This window comes from Mustela nivalis (assembly GCF_964662115.1).
Source record: "Mustela nivalis genome assembly, chromosome: 20".
In the NCBI taxonomy this organism is placed as follows: domain Eukaryota; kingdom Metazoa; phylum Chordata; class Mammalia; order Carnivora; family Mustelidae; genus Mustela; species Mustela nivalis.
In genome coordinates this window covers 2,446,836-2,460,318 of record NC_139039.1, presented here as the reverse complement: position 1 = coordinate 2,460,318, position 13,483 = coordinate 2,446,836, and the positions used below count along the sequence as shown (strand labels likewise).

The 13,483-nt window shown below is 36.5% G+C and overlaps 1 protein-coding gene across 14 annotated transcripts in view; it reads left to right on the top strand.

The window, feature by feature from the left end:
- PSD3 (pleckstrin and Sec7 domain containing 3) overlaps nt 1-13,483 on the top strand; it is a 733,176-nt gene that overhangs the window by 560,704 nt on the left and 158,989 nt on the right. For all 14 annotated transcript variants that reach the window (XM_082715136.1, XM_082715148.1, XM_082715146.1 and 11 more), the window contains one exon: nt 9,242-9,435. In XM_082715136.1, the coding sequence (XP_082571262.1) occupies nt 9,242-9,435 (194 nt within the window). The remainder of the gene's footprint in view (nt 1-9,241; nt 9,436-13,483) is intronic.

Below are 13,483 nucleotides of genomic sequence, written 5' to 3'. Positions count from 1 at the left end.
GATAAATGGATAAAGAAGAGGTGGTGTACATGTGAGTGTATACTTTTTGAGAAACCTCCATACTGTTCTCTACATTGGCTGTACCAGTTTGCATTTCCACCAAAAATACAAGAGGATTCCCCCTTCTCCACATCCTCAAATCCTTGCCAACACTTGTTGTTTCCTATGTTGTTAATTTTAGCTATTCTGACTAATATGAGGTGATATCTCGTAATTTCCATTTGTATTTCCCTAATGATGAATGATGTGAACATCTTTTCATGTGTCTGTTGGCCATCAGTTTGTCTTCTTTGGAAAAAGGTATATTCATATCTTCTGCCTGTTTTTCAGTTGGATTATTCTTTTATTGGGTGTTGAGTTTTATAAGTTCTTTACTTATTTTGGATACTAAACTTTTCATCAGATACGTCATTTGCAAATGTCTTCTCCCATTCCATAGGTTTCATCTGAGTTTTATTGTTTCCTTCACTGTGTGAACATTTTTTTTTATCTAGTTCGAATAATTTACTTTTGCCTTTGTTTCCCTTGCTTCTGAAATATACCTAGAAAAATGTTGCTGTGGCTGATGTCAGAAAAGAGTAACTTATATTGTCTTCAGGGATTTTTATGATTTCAGGTCTCACATTTCTGTCTTTAATTTATTTTGAGTTTATTTTTGTGTATGGTATAAGAAAGTGGTCCAGTTTCATTCTTCTGCATGTAGGTGTCCTGTTTTCCCAATACCATCTGTTGAAGAGGCTGTCTTCAGTCAACAAAACTAAAAGGTAACCTATGGAGTAGAAGAGGATATTTGTAAATGGCATAACTGATAAAGGGCTAGTATTTAAAATATGTAAAGAATTTATAAGACTCAAAATCCAAGAATCAGATAATCCAGTTTAAAAATGGGCAGAAGACATAAACTAGACATTTTTCTGAAGACATACAGAGAGCCAGCAGATACATAAAGATGCTTAACCTCATTCATCACCAGGGAAATGGAACTCAAAACCAACAGTGTGATGATTACCTCACAAATGTCAGAATAGCTAAAAGTAACAACACAGGAAACAACAGCTGTTGATGAGGATGTGGAGAAAAGGGAACCCAGTTACACCCTGGTGGGAATGCAGACTGGTGCAGCCACTCCAGAAAACAGTATCCAATGTTCCTCAGAAAGTTAAAAATGAACTATACTATCATCCAGCAGTTGGCATACTAGGTATTTACCCAAAAGATAGAAAATACTAATTGAAAAGGTTACATGCACTCTGGTATATATTGCATGATTGTCTGCAATAGCCAAATTATGGAAACAACCCAAGAGTGTCCATTGACTGATGAATGGATAAAGATGGGTGTGTGTGTGTGTGTGTGATGTGTCTGTCTGTCTGTCTGTCTGTCTAGTGGGATATTACTCAACCATAATAAAGAATGAAATCTTGGGGCGCCTGGGTGGCTCAGTGGATTAAAGCCTCTGCCTTCAGCTCAGGTCATGGTCCCAGGGTCCTGGGATCGAGCCCCACATTGGGCTCTCTGCTCTGTGGGGAGCCTGCTTCCCTCCTCTCTCTGCTTGTCTCTCTGCCTATTTATGATCTCTGTCTGTCAAATAAATAAAAAAAAAAAAAGAATGAAATCTTGCCATTTGCAATGACATGGATGGAGCTAGAGATTATTATGCTAAGTGAAATGAATCAGTCAGAAAAAGACAAACACCATACACTTTCTCTCATATGTAGAATCTAAGAAACAAAACAAATCACCCCAGGGTGGGGGGCGCTAAGACAGAGGGAGGAAAACCAAGAAATAGACTCTTAACTGTAGAAAACAAACTGATGCTTTACCAGAGGGAAGGTGGATTGGGGGATGGGATAAATAAGTGATGGGTATTAAGGAGTGCATTTAGGGTTAGGATTAGGTGATGTATGGAAGTGTTGAATCACTGTATTTATACTTCAAACTAATATTACATCAGATGTGTAATATAACTTAACATTTAGAATTGTGATACCTTCACTTTATTTCTTTTTCAAGATTGGTTTGGCTATTCAAGGTCTTTTGTGGTTCTATACAAATTTTTAGTTTCTGGATTTTGGATAGTTCTGTGAAAAATACTGTTGTGTTTTAATAGAGATTGCATCTAATCTGTAGATTAGACATTTGCAATATTTGTTCTTTCAATCCATGAACATGGAATGTCTTTCCATTTCTTGACATTGTCTTGAATTTCTTTCATCAGTATTTTACAGTTTTCAGAGTACAACTCATCTCTTTAGTTATGTTTATTTCTAGGTATCTTACTGTTTTGGGCACAATTTTTAATGGGATTGTTTTCTTGATTTCTCTTTTTGCTGCTTCATTATTAGAGTATAGGAATTCAACAGAATTCTATACATTGTTTTTGTATCCTGCGACATTACTGAATTTATTTAACAGTTCTAGTAATTTTTAAGTGGAGTTTTTAGTATTTTCTATATATAGTTTCATGTCATATGCATATACTGAAAGTTTAACTTCTTCCTCACCAATTTAGATGCATGTTATTTGTGTCTAGTTGCTGTGTAACTTACATTACTACATTGAATAAAAGTGATGAGAGTAGACAGCCTTGTCTTGTTCCTCACCTTAGTGGAAAGGTTTCCCATTTTCCCCCATCGAGTAGGATATTGGCTGTGGGTTTTTCATATAAAGCCTTTATTATGTTGAGGTATGTTCTGTCTAGACCTACTTCACAAAGGATTTTTTATCATGAATGGATGTTTTACTTTGTTAGATGCTTTTTCTGCATCCTTTGAAATATGATTTTTATCCTTTCTCCTTTGCTGTTATCTGCTTGATTGTTTGGAAATATTGAAATCCTACTTGATCATGGTGTATGATTTTTTTTTTTTCTTGAGAGAGAAAGCGAGAAAGAGAGAGCATGTGCATGCACATGGGGGGATGGGGCAGAGGAAAAGGAAAGAATCTTGATGCAAACTCCCCCTGAGCATGGACCGCTCCCCTGCAATGTAAGGCTTAGTCTTATGACCCATGAGATTGTAACTTGAGCCAAAACCAAAACTCAGATACTTAAACTACTGAACCACCCAGCCATCCTGATTTTTTAATGTTTTGTTGGAGTTTGTTTGCGGAGATTTTGTTGAGGAGTTGCATCTGTATTCATGAGTGATATTGGCCTGTAGATCTCTTTTTTTGTGGTGTCTTGGCAAGTAATCCTGAGAAAGAAGAACAAAGCTGGAGATATCATAAGTCCTGACTTCAAACTATATTATAAAATCTATAATAATCAACACAGTATGGTACTACATAAAAAAGCAAACACATAGATCAATGGGAATAGAATAGAAAATTCAGAAATAAATTCAAAGAAATTTGTTCAATTGATTTTTGACAAGACAGCCAAGAATTTCCCCATTATCATGGGGAAAAGATTGTCGCCTCAATAAGTAGTTTTAGGAAAACTGAATATCCACATGGAAAAGAATGAAAGTGGACCACTCTCTTCTACTTTACACAGAATCATCTCAAATTGGATTAAATCTTTGAATATAAAACCATGAAACTCCTAGAAGAAAACATAAAGAATAAGCTCCTTGACATTGGTCTGAACAATACATTTTTAAGATTTTTAAGATTTAGGAACAAGAACAAAAATTAGTGGGACTACATCAAACTGAAAAGTTCTACACAACAAAGGAAACCATTAAGTAAATAAAAAGGCAACCTACTAAATGGGAAAAAACATTTACTCTGTTGGTGTAAATGTTAACTGGTACAGTCCCTATGGCAAGTAGCACTGAGGCTCCTCAAGAAATTAAAAACAGAACTACCTGGAGCCCCTGGGTAGCTCAGTCAGTTAAGCATCTACCTTCAGCTCAGGTCATGATCCAGGGTCCTGGGATCGAAGCCCACATCAGATTCCCTTCTTAGCGGGAAGTCTGTTTCTCTCTCCTTCTGCCCCCAACCCCCACTTTTTCACTCTCTCTTTCTGTCTCCCTCCCTCTCTGTCTTGTGTGCCCACTCTCTCTCAAATAAATAAAATCTTTTTTAAAAAGTCGAACTACCAGTAATTGCACTTCTGAATATATAGATGAAGGAAACAAAATTATCTGAAAGAATAACCTGTATTCTTATGTTTATATCAGAATGGTTTACAATAGCCTAAGTATGGAAAAAAAAAAACCATAAGTATCAGTCTACAGATGAAAGGATAAAGAAGATGATGTGTATATACACAATGGAATATTATGCAGCCTCTAAAAAAGAATGAAATCTTGTCATAGGCAGCAAACATGAGTTAATCTGGAGAGCATTATGCTAACTGAATTAAGTTAGACTTTGAAAGATAAATACCACACAGTATCACTTGTGATGTTATCATATGTGAGTTTGTTTATTTTTTTTAAAGTTGAGTTCAAGCAGTGGAGGGTATAAAAGTCATTTTCAAAGTTTGAGGTGTGGGGGAAGTTGGGAATAGCTGGTAAAAAGATGTAAACTTTGGGGCCCAGATGGCCCTTCTTTTCACTATATCTGTATCTTTGGGGTAAATATGCAGTAGTGCAATTGCAGGGTCATAGGGAAGTTCTATTTTTAATTTCTTGAGAAATCTTCACACTGTTCTCCAAAGAGGCTGCACCAACTTGCATTCCCACCAGCAGTGCAAGAGGGTTCCCCTTTCTCCACATCTCCTCCAACACATGTTGTTTCCTGTCTTGCTAATTTTGGCCATTCTAATTGGTGTAAGGTCGCCAAACTGTGGAAAGAACCAATATGCCCTTCAATGGACGAATGGATATACCCTATGGAGTATTATGCCTCCATCAGAAAGGACGAATACCCAACTTTTGTAGCAACATGGATGGGACTGGAAGAGATTATGCTGAGTGAAATAAGTCAAGCAGAGAGAGTCAATTATCATATGATTTCACTTATATGTGGAACATAACAAATAGCATGGAGGACATGGGGAGTTAGAGAGGAGAAGGGAGTTGGGGGAAATTGGAAGGGGAGGTGAACCATCAGAGACTATGGACTCTGAAAAACAATCTGAGGGGTTTGAAGGGGCGGGAGGTGGGAGGTTGGGGTACCAGGTGGTGGTGGGTATTATAGAGGGCATGGGTTGCATGGAGCACTGGGTGTGGTGCAAAAATAATGAATACTGTTATGCACCCAGACATACTAGCAAAAATAAATATAATTTTTAAAAAAATGTAAACTTTTCAGTTATAAAATGGATAAGATCTGAGGAAATAATGTATAACATGGTAACTACAGTTAATAACACTGCATTGAATAATTGAAAGTTTCTAAGAGTAGAATTTAAATGTTTTCACAAAATACATATATATGTAATATTTATATATATATGTAAAATGATAGGTGTGTTAACTCAGTGAAGGGAACTCTTCATGAGATATATGTATATTAAATCCTCATATTTTATACTTTAAGTATCTCACATTAAATTGTTAATTACACTCAAGAAAACTGATAAAACAACATAGAAGAGGAAATGTAATCTGTACAATAATTGTAATTTTCCTGGATTTTTGCAATATCGAGAAGATATTTTCTGAATATCAATACTGACCATTAATTTTAAGTAAATTAATAAGTAAATCTCCTACATTGCATAAATCAGTTATTCCAGAGGGAGAGGAAGATGGCAGCAGAGTAGGAGGACATTAGACTAATGTTGTTCCATGAACACATACTAGGTAACTATCAAATCATCCTAAAGAACCCAGAAATTGACGTGAAGACTTTGGTAAAACAAACTCCACAACTAAAGGAAGAGAAGACATTGAATAAAGTAGGAAGTATAGAGTTGTGATTTGGGGAGAAACGGATGCCAGGTGCTACAGAAGGAAGAGAAGTGTGGTTGTAGAGAAGGATAAAAGAAAGAGGAGCACATGGGAACACATAAGGAGAATGTTTCCCCAAACCATTGGTTTCGAAAACAAGAGGGGCTGTATTTCATGTATTTTTACCATCAGAGGGTCTTAGAACCTGGAGTTTTAAAGGTCAGCAGGCTTGCCTGGCATTGAGACCAGATGGCACTGCACTGTTCCTGAGAATGCAGGCAAACAAAGCAGAGGGAACTAGACAGCATTATGCTAAGCAAAATAACTCAGTCAGGGAAAGACAGATACTATATGATTTCATTCATGTGTGGAATTTAAGAAACAAAAAAAAAAAGAAAAGAGGGACCAAAAAAAGAAAAAAGAAAGAAAGAAAAGGAAAAAACAAAGCAAGAAACAGACTCCTAAGTGTAGAGGACAAAATGATGGTTACTAAAAATGGATGAGTAGGTGGGTTAAAGAGGTGATAGGGTTAAAGGAATGCATTTGTTGTGATGAGCACCAGGTGATGTATGAAAGTGTATAATCACTATGTTGTACACGTGAAACTGTTACACTGTATTTTCACTAACTGGAATATAATAAAATCTTTTAAAAAAAAATCACTTCTTTAGTAAAGTTAGGAGTGGGGAGACAAGTAGATAAGCAAACTAAATATGGTGTACCATAAAATGAAACAGTATTTAGCAATAAAAGGAAACAAACTATTGATTTGCACAATATGGGTAAATTATATTTATTTGCTGAGTAAAAGAAACCAGTTTCGTGCCATTTTGAAAAAGGGAAATCTTTAGGGCTGGAGGATACCAGTAATTTTCAAGAATTGGTAGGGGAAAGGAATTGACTAAAAGAGGGAAGCAGGAGGGAATTTTCTACATATAGTGAACATATCTAGTACGTAGATTTGTCTAAATACTGTTGCCCAACGAGAAGAACTGGATTTGTCCAACAGGAAGAACTGGACTTCTTGGAGACATTTCTTCCAGGGTTGAGATAAGGAAAATTTAAGATGAGCTTGGAAGCACCTTCTTGTGCTACCTAAAAGGAGTGCTGAAAAACAAAAAGGAAAAAGAGGAAGCCATGTTCAAAGGACACAGAAGCCTCCTTGATAGAATCCCAGTGGCCAAAGCTGGGGAAAAAAAAATGGAGCAATAAATGTAATAATGATAGATTTTATTATGCAAAATAATAAGATTATATCCATGTGTCCATACTTAGAGAACGATTTTCCTACTATTGATATAGAACAAATGAGGGAAATAAAAAAACACCATTAGATCAGCCCAATAATAATCATCATAGGCAAAATCCACCGATGAATGTTTGTATTAATGTGCAGAAGTTTAAGGAGAAGCAGGCTATTTTCATAGTCACAAATTTTCCCCAAAATATTTACAAAAGAAAATTGTAATATTACAGAATAGAAACTTTCCAGACAGCACCTCAACCAAGTAATCAAGGTTAATATCACTAGTCATAAAACATACATACCCTAATCTGATGCACTGAGAGGTTCCATCACATATGGTATCCTTCTGAAAAATATACAGCATCAGTCTAATTAAGCAAACCTAAATTGGGGATATTCTGTAACATAACTGGCCAATCTTCAAAATGTCAAGTCATGAGGGACAAAGAAAGAATGAGGTTCTATTTGTGACTGGAGAAAACTAATAAATCGGAATAACTACATGCACTACTGGATCATGGATAGTCTCCTGGAACAGAAAAAAATAATAATAATGAAAAAATTGGTAAAGTCTGAATAAAGTCTTATGTTTAATTCATAGTATTGCATCATTGCTTTCTTCATTTTAAAATTTTTACTATGGTTATGTAAGTTGTTAACAATAGGGGGAACTGGGTAATGGGCAGATGAGAATGTAAGTACTATCTTTACAAATCTACAGTTGTCTCAGAATTAAAAGTTAAGTATAGATGTCTAAGGGTCCAGTGTTTTTTATATCTCACAATAATCAAGTAGCAATGGAGAAAAAAAGACTATTTTAACTTGATCACTAAATACTTTTGATAATTTATTAATTTTGTGGTTATTTTGAAGTTTTTTTTTTGTTTTTTGTTTTAAGATTTTTATTTATTTATTTGACAGAGTGAAAGAGAGATCACAGGTAGGCAGAGCAGCAGTCAGAGAGAGATGGGGAAGCAGGTTCCCCACTGAGCAGAGAGCCCGATGTGGGGCTCAATCCCAGGACCCCAAGATCATGACCTGAGCCAAAGGCAGTGGCTTAACCCACTGAGCCACCCAGGAGCCTCGGTTATTTTGAAGTTTTAATAAAAATACTCACTTATCTAATAAGCAATATAACCAGAGATGATTGAGGAAATTGAACAGGTGAACTAAGACAAATGCTCTTAATTTGGTGCTGTGTTTTTTAGCAGTATATCAGCGTTTGTTCATTTTCTTCTATTCATTCCTCTTTATTGAATGTAACCATCCATTTTTTGCCTCCTTCATACTTAATGTACATAAGAATTTCAGATTTAAATTTACCCTCCTTGAAGGAACAGATTTTTTTTTTAAGATTTTTTATTTATTTGGGGGGTAGTAAGAGAGTAGAGGACTGGAGAGGAGCAGTGAGAGAGGGAGAAGCAGACTTCCTGCTGAGCAGAAAGCCCGATGAGGGGCTCAATCCCAGAACCTTGAGATTATGACCTTAGCTGAATGCAGATGCTTAACCTCCTGAGCCACCCAGGCACCCTGGAACAGAGACTTAAAATAGACTGGGCAATTACAGGTTTTGTCAGTGGCTGTTAGAGTGTCTCATACTTTTATGGCAGTTGAGAAAGTAATACCTATAAGATGCCAAAGCACTGTGGATGACACCACCATCCTACCTCATTATTAGCTTTACTGGGGTTTCAGTATAAGAGAATTACCTGTTACATGCCAGATTTAGTTTAGTATTATTCACTGGACTGAATCTGTAATGATTTGTTGTATTCTGTATACTTGTGCTAAACCATGTAGAAATCAAAAATCAAAATCAAAATCGTGATCTCTGCTAAAGAATCCCCACTCTTTTTGAAAGAGGACAGACATGAAGACACTGTAGTGGGTAGAAAGAGCAAAGACTTTAGAGATTTTGCAGTCATATCCTTACTATCTCTTTCTTTGATTACTAGATCTGTGGCCTTGGGCACTTACTTAAACTTTCTTGAGTTTGTTTCATTATCTGAAATATGGGATACTAATGTCGGTCTTAGAAAACTGTTATGATCATTAATACCTGACACATAAACACTTAGTAAATGATACCTGTTTTTACAGTTTTTGTTATCATGACTGATAGACTATTGAAAACATTGTAGTTTATTACACTAAATAACTTTGTTTGTTTACTGATTGTTGTTAAGTGCTCAATCTGTGTTTTCTTCTTTAGAGATGATGAAGAGAAAAAAAAATCTCCATCTGAAGGTACTGATGAGAAGGCTAATGGAACACATCCAAAGACCATTAGTCGTATTGGGAGCACTACCAACCCATTCTTAGACATTCCTCATGACCCAAATGCTGCTGTGTACAAAAGTGGATTCTTGGCTCGGAAGATCCATGCAGATATGGATGGAAAGAAGAGTAAGCACAATTTGTTGTCATTGTCTATTTCATTTATTTCATCTTGAGGCTTAAAATTTAAAATGAATTTATCTGAAGTAAAGTCAAGGGTGAAGAAAAATTATATTAGGTTTATCTAGAGAAATATTAACTGAAGTTTGATGAAGCCTGTTACCCTACGTCAGAAAACCATTGTGGCACCTGCTCTTCTCTGAGTAGAATTATAGAGCTTCAGAAATGGAATACCTCTTGCAGATAATTCATTTCCAACCTTCTGTTCATTTATTCACTCTTGATTTCAGCAAATAATTCTGGATACGTAACTATGTACTAGACATCAAAAATATAGCAGCCAATGGGATGGGCAAGGTCCATGTCTTCGTGGAGTTTACATCTCTGGTGGTTGAGGGGAAGAGTGAATTTATAACACATAAAATAATAATGTAGGATCCTACAGACAAGGAAGGGAAAGAATTATGGTCTGTACACTTGAAGGGATTGGCCTTTATGGGAGGTGGATAGATATGTCATAAGCAAGCATGGTATGATTAGTACTTGAAAATTAAAGGAGTCCCATATGATGGCTCTGTGAAGTATGAAACATCATTATCTAGTGACAGGTAATAGTGTTAGAAATTGAAAGAAACTAAGTATGTTTCTGTGCTTGAGTAACCTATGCAGAGGGTGAAATAGCAATTTGATATAGTTGAACAAGCTAAGGTAAGCTAGTATGTATGCTCAATATTAGTGGGTTAAACTTTTAGGGTGTTCCTACCTATCTACAAACACAAATAAGCACTGCTTGGATGGACAGTACCACTATTTACATCTGTGGCTGGGTACTTTTTCTTAATGTGTTAGCACATTTTATTGGGTTATGGTCAAGAGAAATATTGTAACAGAGTGGCTTTGACACTGACTTACAATGCTGAGTAAGTTTCTCAGTTTTTCCAAGTTCCTTAGGAGCACCTCTACCATATATCCTATACACTCTATAAACTAGCCTATTAGACTACTTAATTTTCTGGAAGAGAATTATTTCAGGACTCATAGTTGCAAGTGACAGCGACTGGCTTAGGAAAAAAAGGGCAAGGACACACTTAAAATGAGGAGTGTTGCCAGGACACTTAGTCCATTTTTGTCTCTACATTATATTGCATGTCACCTTTACTCTTGGAAACAGTCTGTCTTACATGGCTAGATACATGATTATTAGCAGCATTTTAGATCATGTGTTCAGTTTTGTCAACAAAAAGTATTCTTCTTCTTTCCTAATTTTGAATTTACTATATTCTGGGAAGAACTCTGATTTGTATGACTGAGAGATGGAATACTATAATTGTCAGCACTCACTGGGTTGAAGTGCAAAAAAAGGGGAAGTTCCCTCAAGAACGAATAAGATACAGTTTTCATAGAAAAGGGCTTTGTTTTGGGGAGACAAAGCAATAAATATTCATCTCTTTGTTGCCAACATACATGCATACCTTTTCTCCAGCCAGTTCAAGCAAAGCTTTTGGAGAACATAGTACCATCTTCCATTTATAACCACAGATATACTCATCTCTGACCCACAGGTCATGCCTAGGAGTGGCTCCCATCTCCAAGGTTTAAATTTGCTGGTCAGTGTCCATTTTCCCTAGGTAGGGATGTAAATTCACGCTGTAGTCTAAATAAAACTACAGAAATATCTGACATAGTTTATATAAAGTACTAGAAACAAAAAGTAGAACAACTGCAGTTTAAAATACCAGTTCAGGAAAGGCAAAAAAGGAAGCAATACCAATCATTGATTTAGTGTATTTTACTACATTCTGCAGAGTTAACCTACTTGAACATCTTTTCATTGATTCATTTCCGTAGCAATGGATTGACATAATTGATTAATTTATTCCAGAGAGTCCCCAGATTTGGCCTACCAGTGAAATTTTCTGTCTTGTTTTCCTGGGACACTTCTAAGGATTATTGGAGAGAATTACCTTGCTGGAAGCTCTGCTCCCTTAGCAGCCCAGTGTATATGAGTATAGGTACAAAACCTGGGAGTTGCTTAATAGGTGAGCCATCCTAGACATTTTAGATCATGCTAGATTTTCCTGCTGATATAACGCCTTTAAAGCCTTAGTTAACTCCTCTGAGAACTTGAGGTTCATTAGGTCAGTTTTAAGTGTCATGGGACTTTTATCTTTTTAGCAACTTAAGAATTTCTGCCTAGGTGAAACACTCCCCACAAAGACCAGCACAAGCCCCTGCCCTCATCATGTCCCTAAAGCCTAAAGTTTTAAAAGTCAGCAGGCTTGGCTGGGATACAGCTCAGAGGGCATGGCACTATACCTGGAGAGAAGTCAGACAAACAACCCAGAGGCAGATTGTACAAATAAACAGTGGGGAGATTATTTGCTCTTTTTAGCCTGCCTCCCAGAGAGGCAGCATGCATAGTACTCCTCTCCAGGAACAGAGAAACCGGGTAGGGCCATTTCCTCCACCACCCCTCAATATAAACACAGAGCCATCTGGGGTAAGCAGCAAAGTGCCTACCCTGGCTGTCTAACCTGCTTACACCCACTCACATCCCTGCAGTCTGGTAGTACTGCCCTTCTACATAAAGCTTGCCTTAGTCCCAGTGCTGAAGGCCATTTCCACAGAAGATCAGCAGAAGCCCCTGCCCACACCACAGCTCCTGACCAGAGTTCTTTATGGCTTCAGTTCAAGTGGAAATATCAAGTTTCATTTAACATGCAGACCAAAGTTCACCCAGTTAAAACATGCTGCATTCTAGCCAAGGACCAAACATTTCTCACTTCAGGCAAGGAGAACCCCTGCAGAAACTGAACTGAAGGATACAGCAGCCAAAACACAGTAGTAGAGGGCACACAGCACACACCAAAGACCCTATCTGATGTACCAGGTCCTGGACCTAAATGATCTCTTCTTGATAAAGCCATGTTATCAGGAGCAGAAAACATACAGGCTTTTCTAACACAGAGAGGTAGAGAGATTTAAACAAAAGCCAAAGACATAAAAATTTGTCCCAAATGAAAGAACAAGATAGGGTCACAGCCAGAGAGCTAAGCAGAACAGATACAAGTAATATGACTGATGGGGAATCCAAAGCAACAATCATAAGGATACTTGCTAGCTTAAGAAAAGAATGGAAGACCAGGGAGACCCTTATTACAGAGATAAAAGAGTAAAAAAACAATTAGAAATGAAAAATTCAGTAACTGAGATTCAAAACAGGCTTGATACAATGAACACAAGGATGGAAGAAGCAGAGGCACAAAGAAGTGACATACAAGATAAAATAATGAAACATAAGCTGAACAAAAAAAGAATTTTGCAATATGAGAATATATTTAGGGAACTCAGTGACTCCGTCAAATGTAATAAAATTCCTATTATAGGTGTACTAGAAGAAGAAGACAGAGAAAAGAGGACAGGGAATTTATTTGAGAAAATAATATATGAAAAGAGAAAAGTCTTAAAAGCAGCAAGACAAAAAGAAGTCCCTTACTTACAGGGAAGACCCATGAGGCTAGCTTCAGATCTCTCAACATAAATTTGGCAGGCTAGGTGGTAGTGACATGATATGTTTATAGTACTGAATGGGAAAAATCTGCAACCAAGAATAGCAAGGCTATAATTCAGAATAAAAAAGATAAAAAGAGTTTCTCAGACAAAGAAAACTAAAGGAGTCCATAGCCATTAAACCAACCTGCAGGAAATACTAAAATATTAAAAGGGGGAAAAAATATTAAAAGGAAAAACCAAAGTGATAAAGACAAGAATATAATAGAGAAAATCTCCCAAAACAACAAGCCAAGTAATAAAATGGCACTAAATACAAATCTATGAGTAATTACTATAAATGTAAATAGATTAAGCACTCCGATCAGAATACACAGTGTCAGAATATATTTAAAAAAAAAAAAAGGCCCATTTATCTGCCTACCAGAAATTGATTTTAGACCTAAAGACACCCATGCATTGAAATTGATGGAATGGAGAAATACTTATCATATAACTGGACATCAAAATAAAGCCAGATTAGCGGTACTTCTATACAACAAACTAG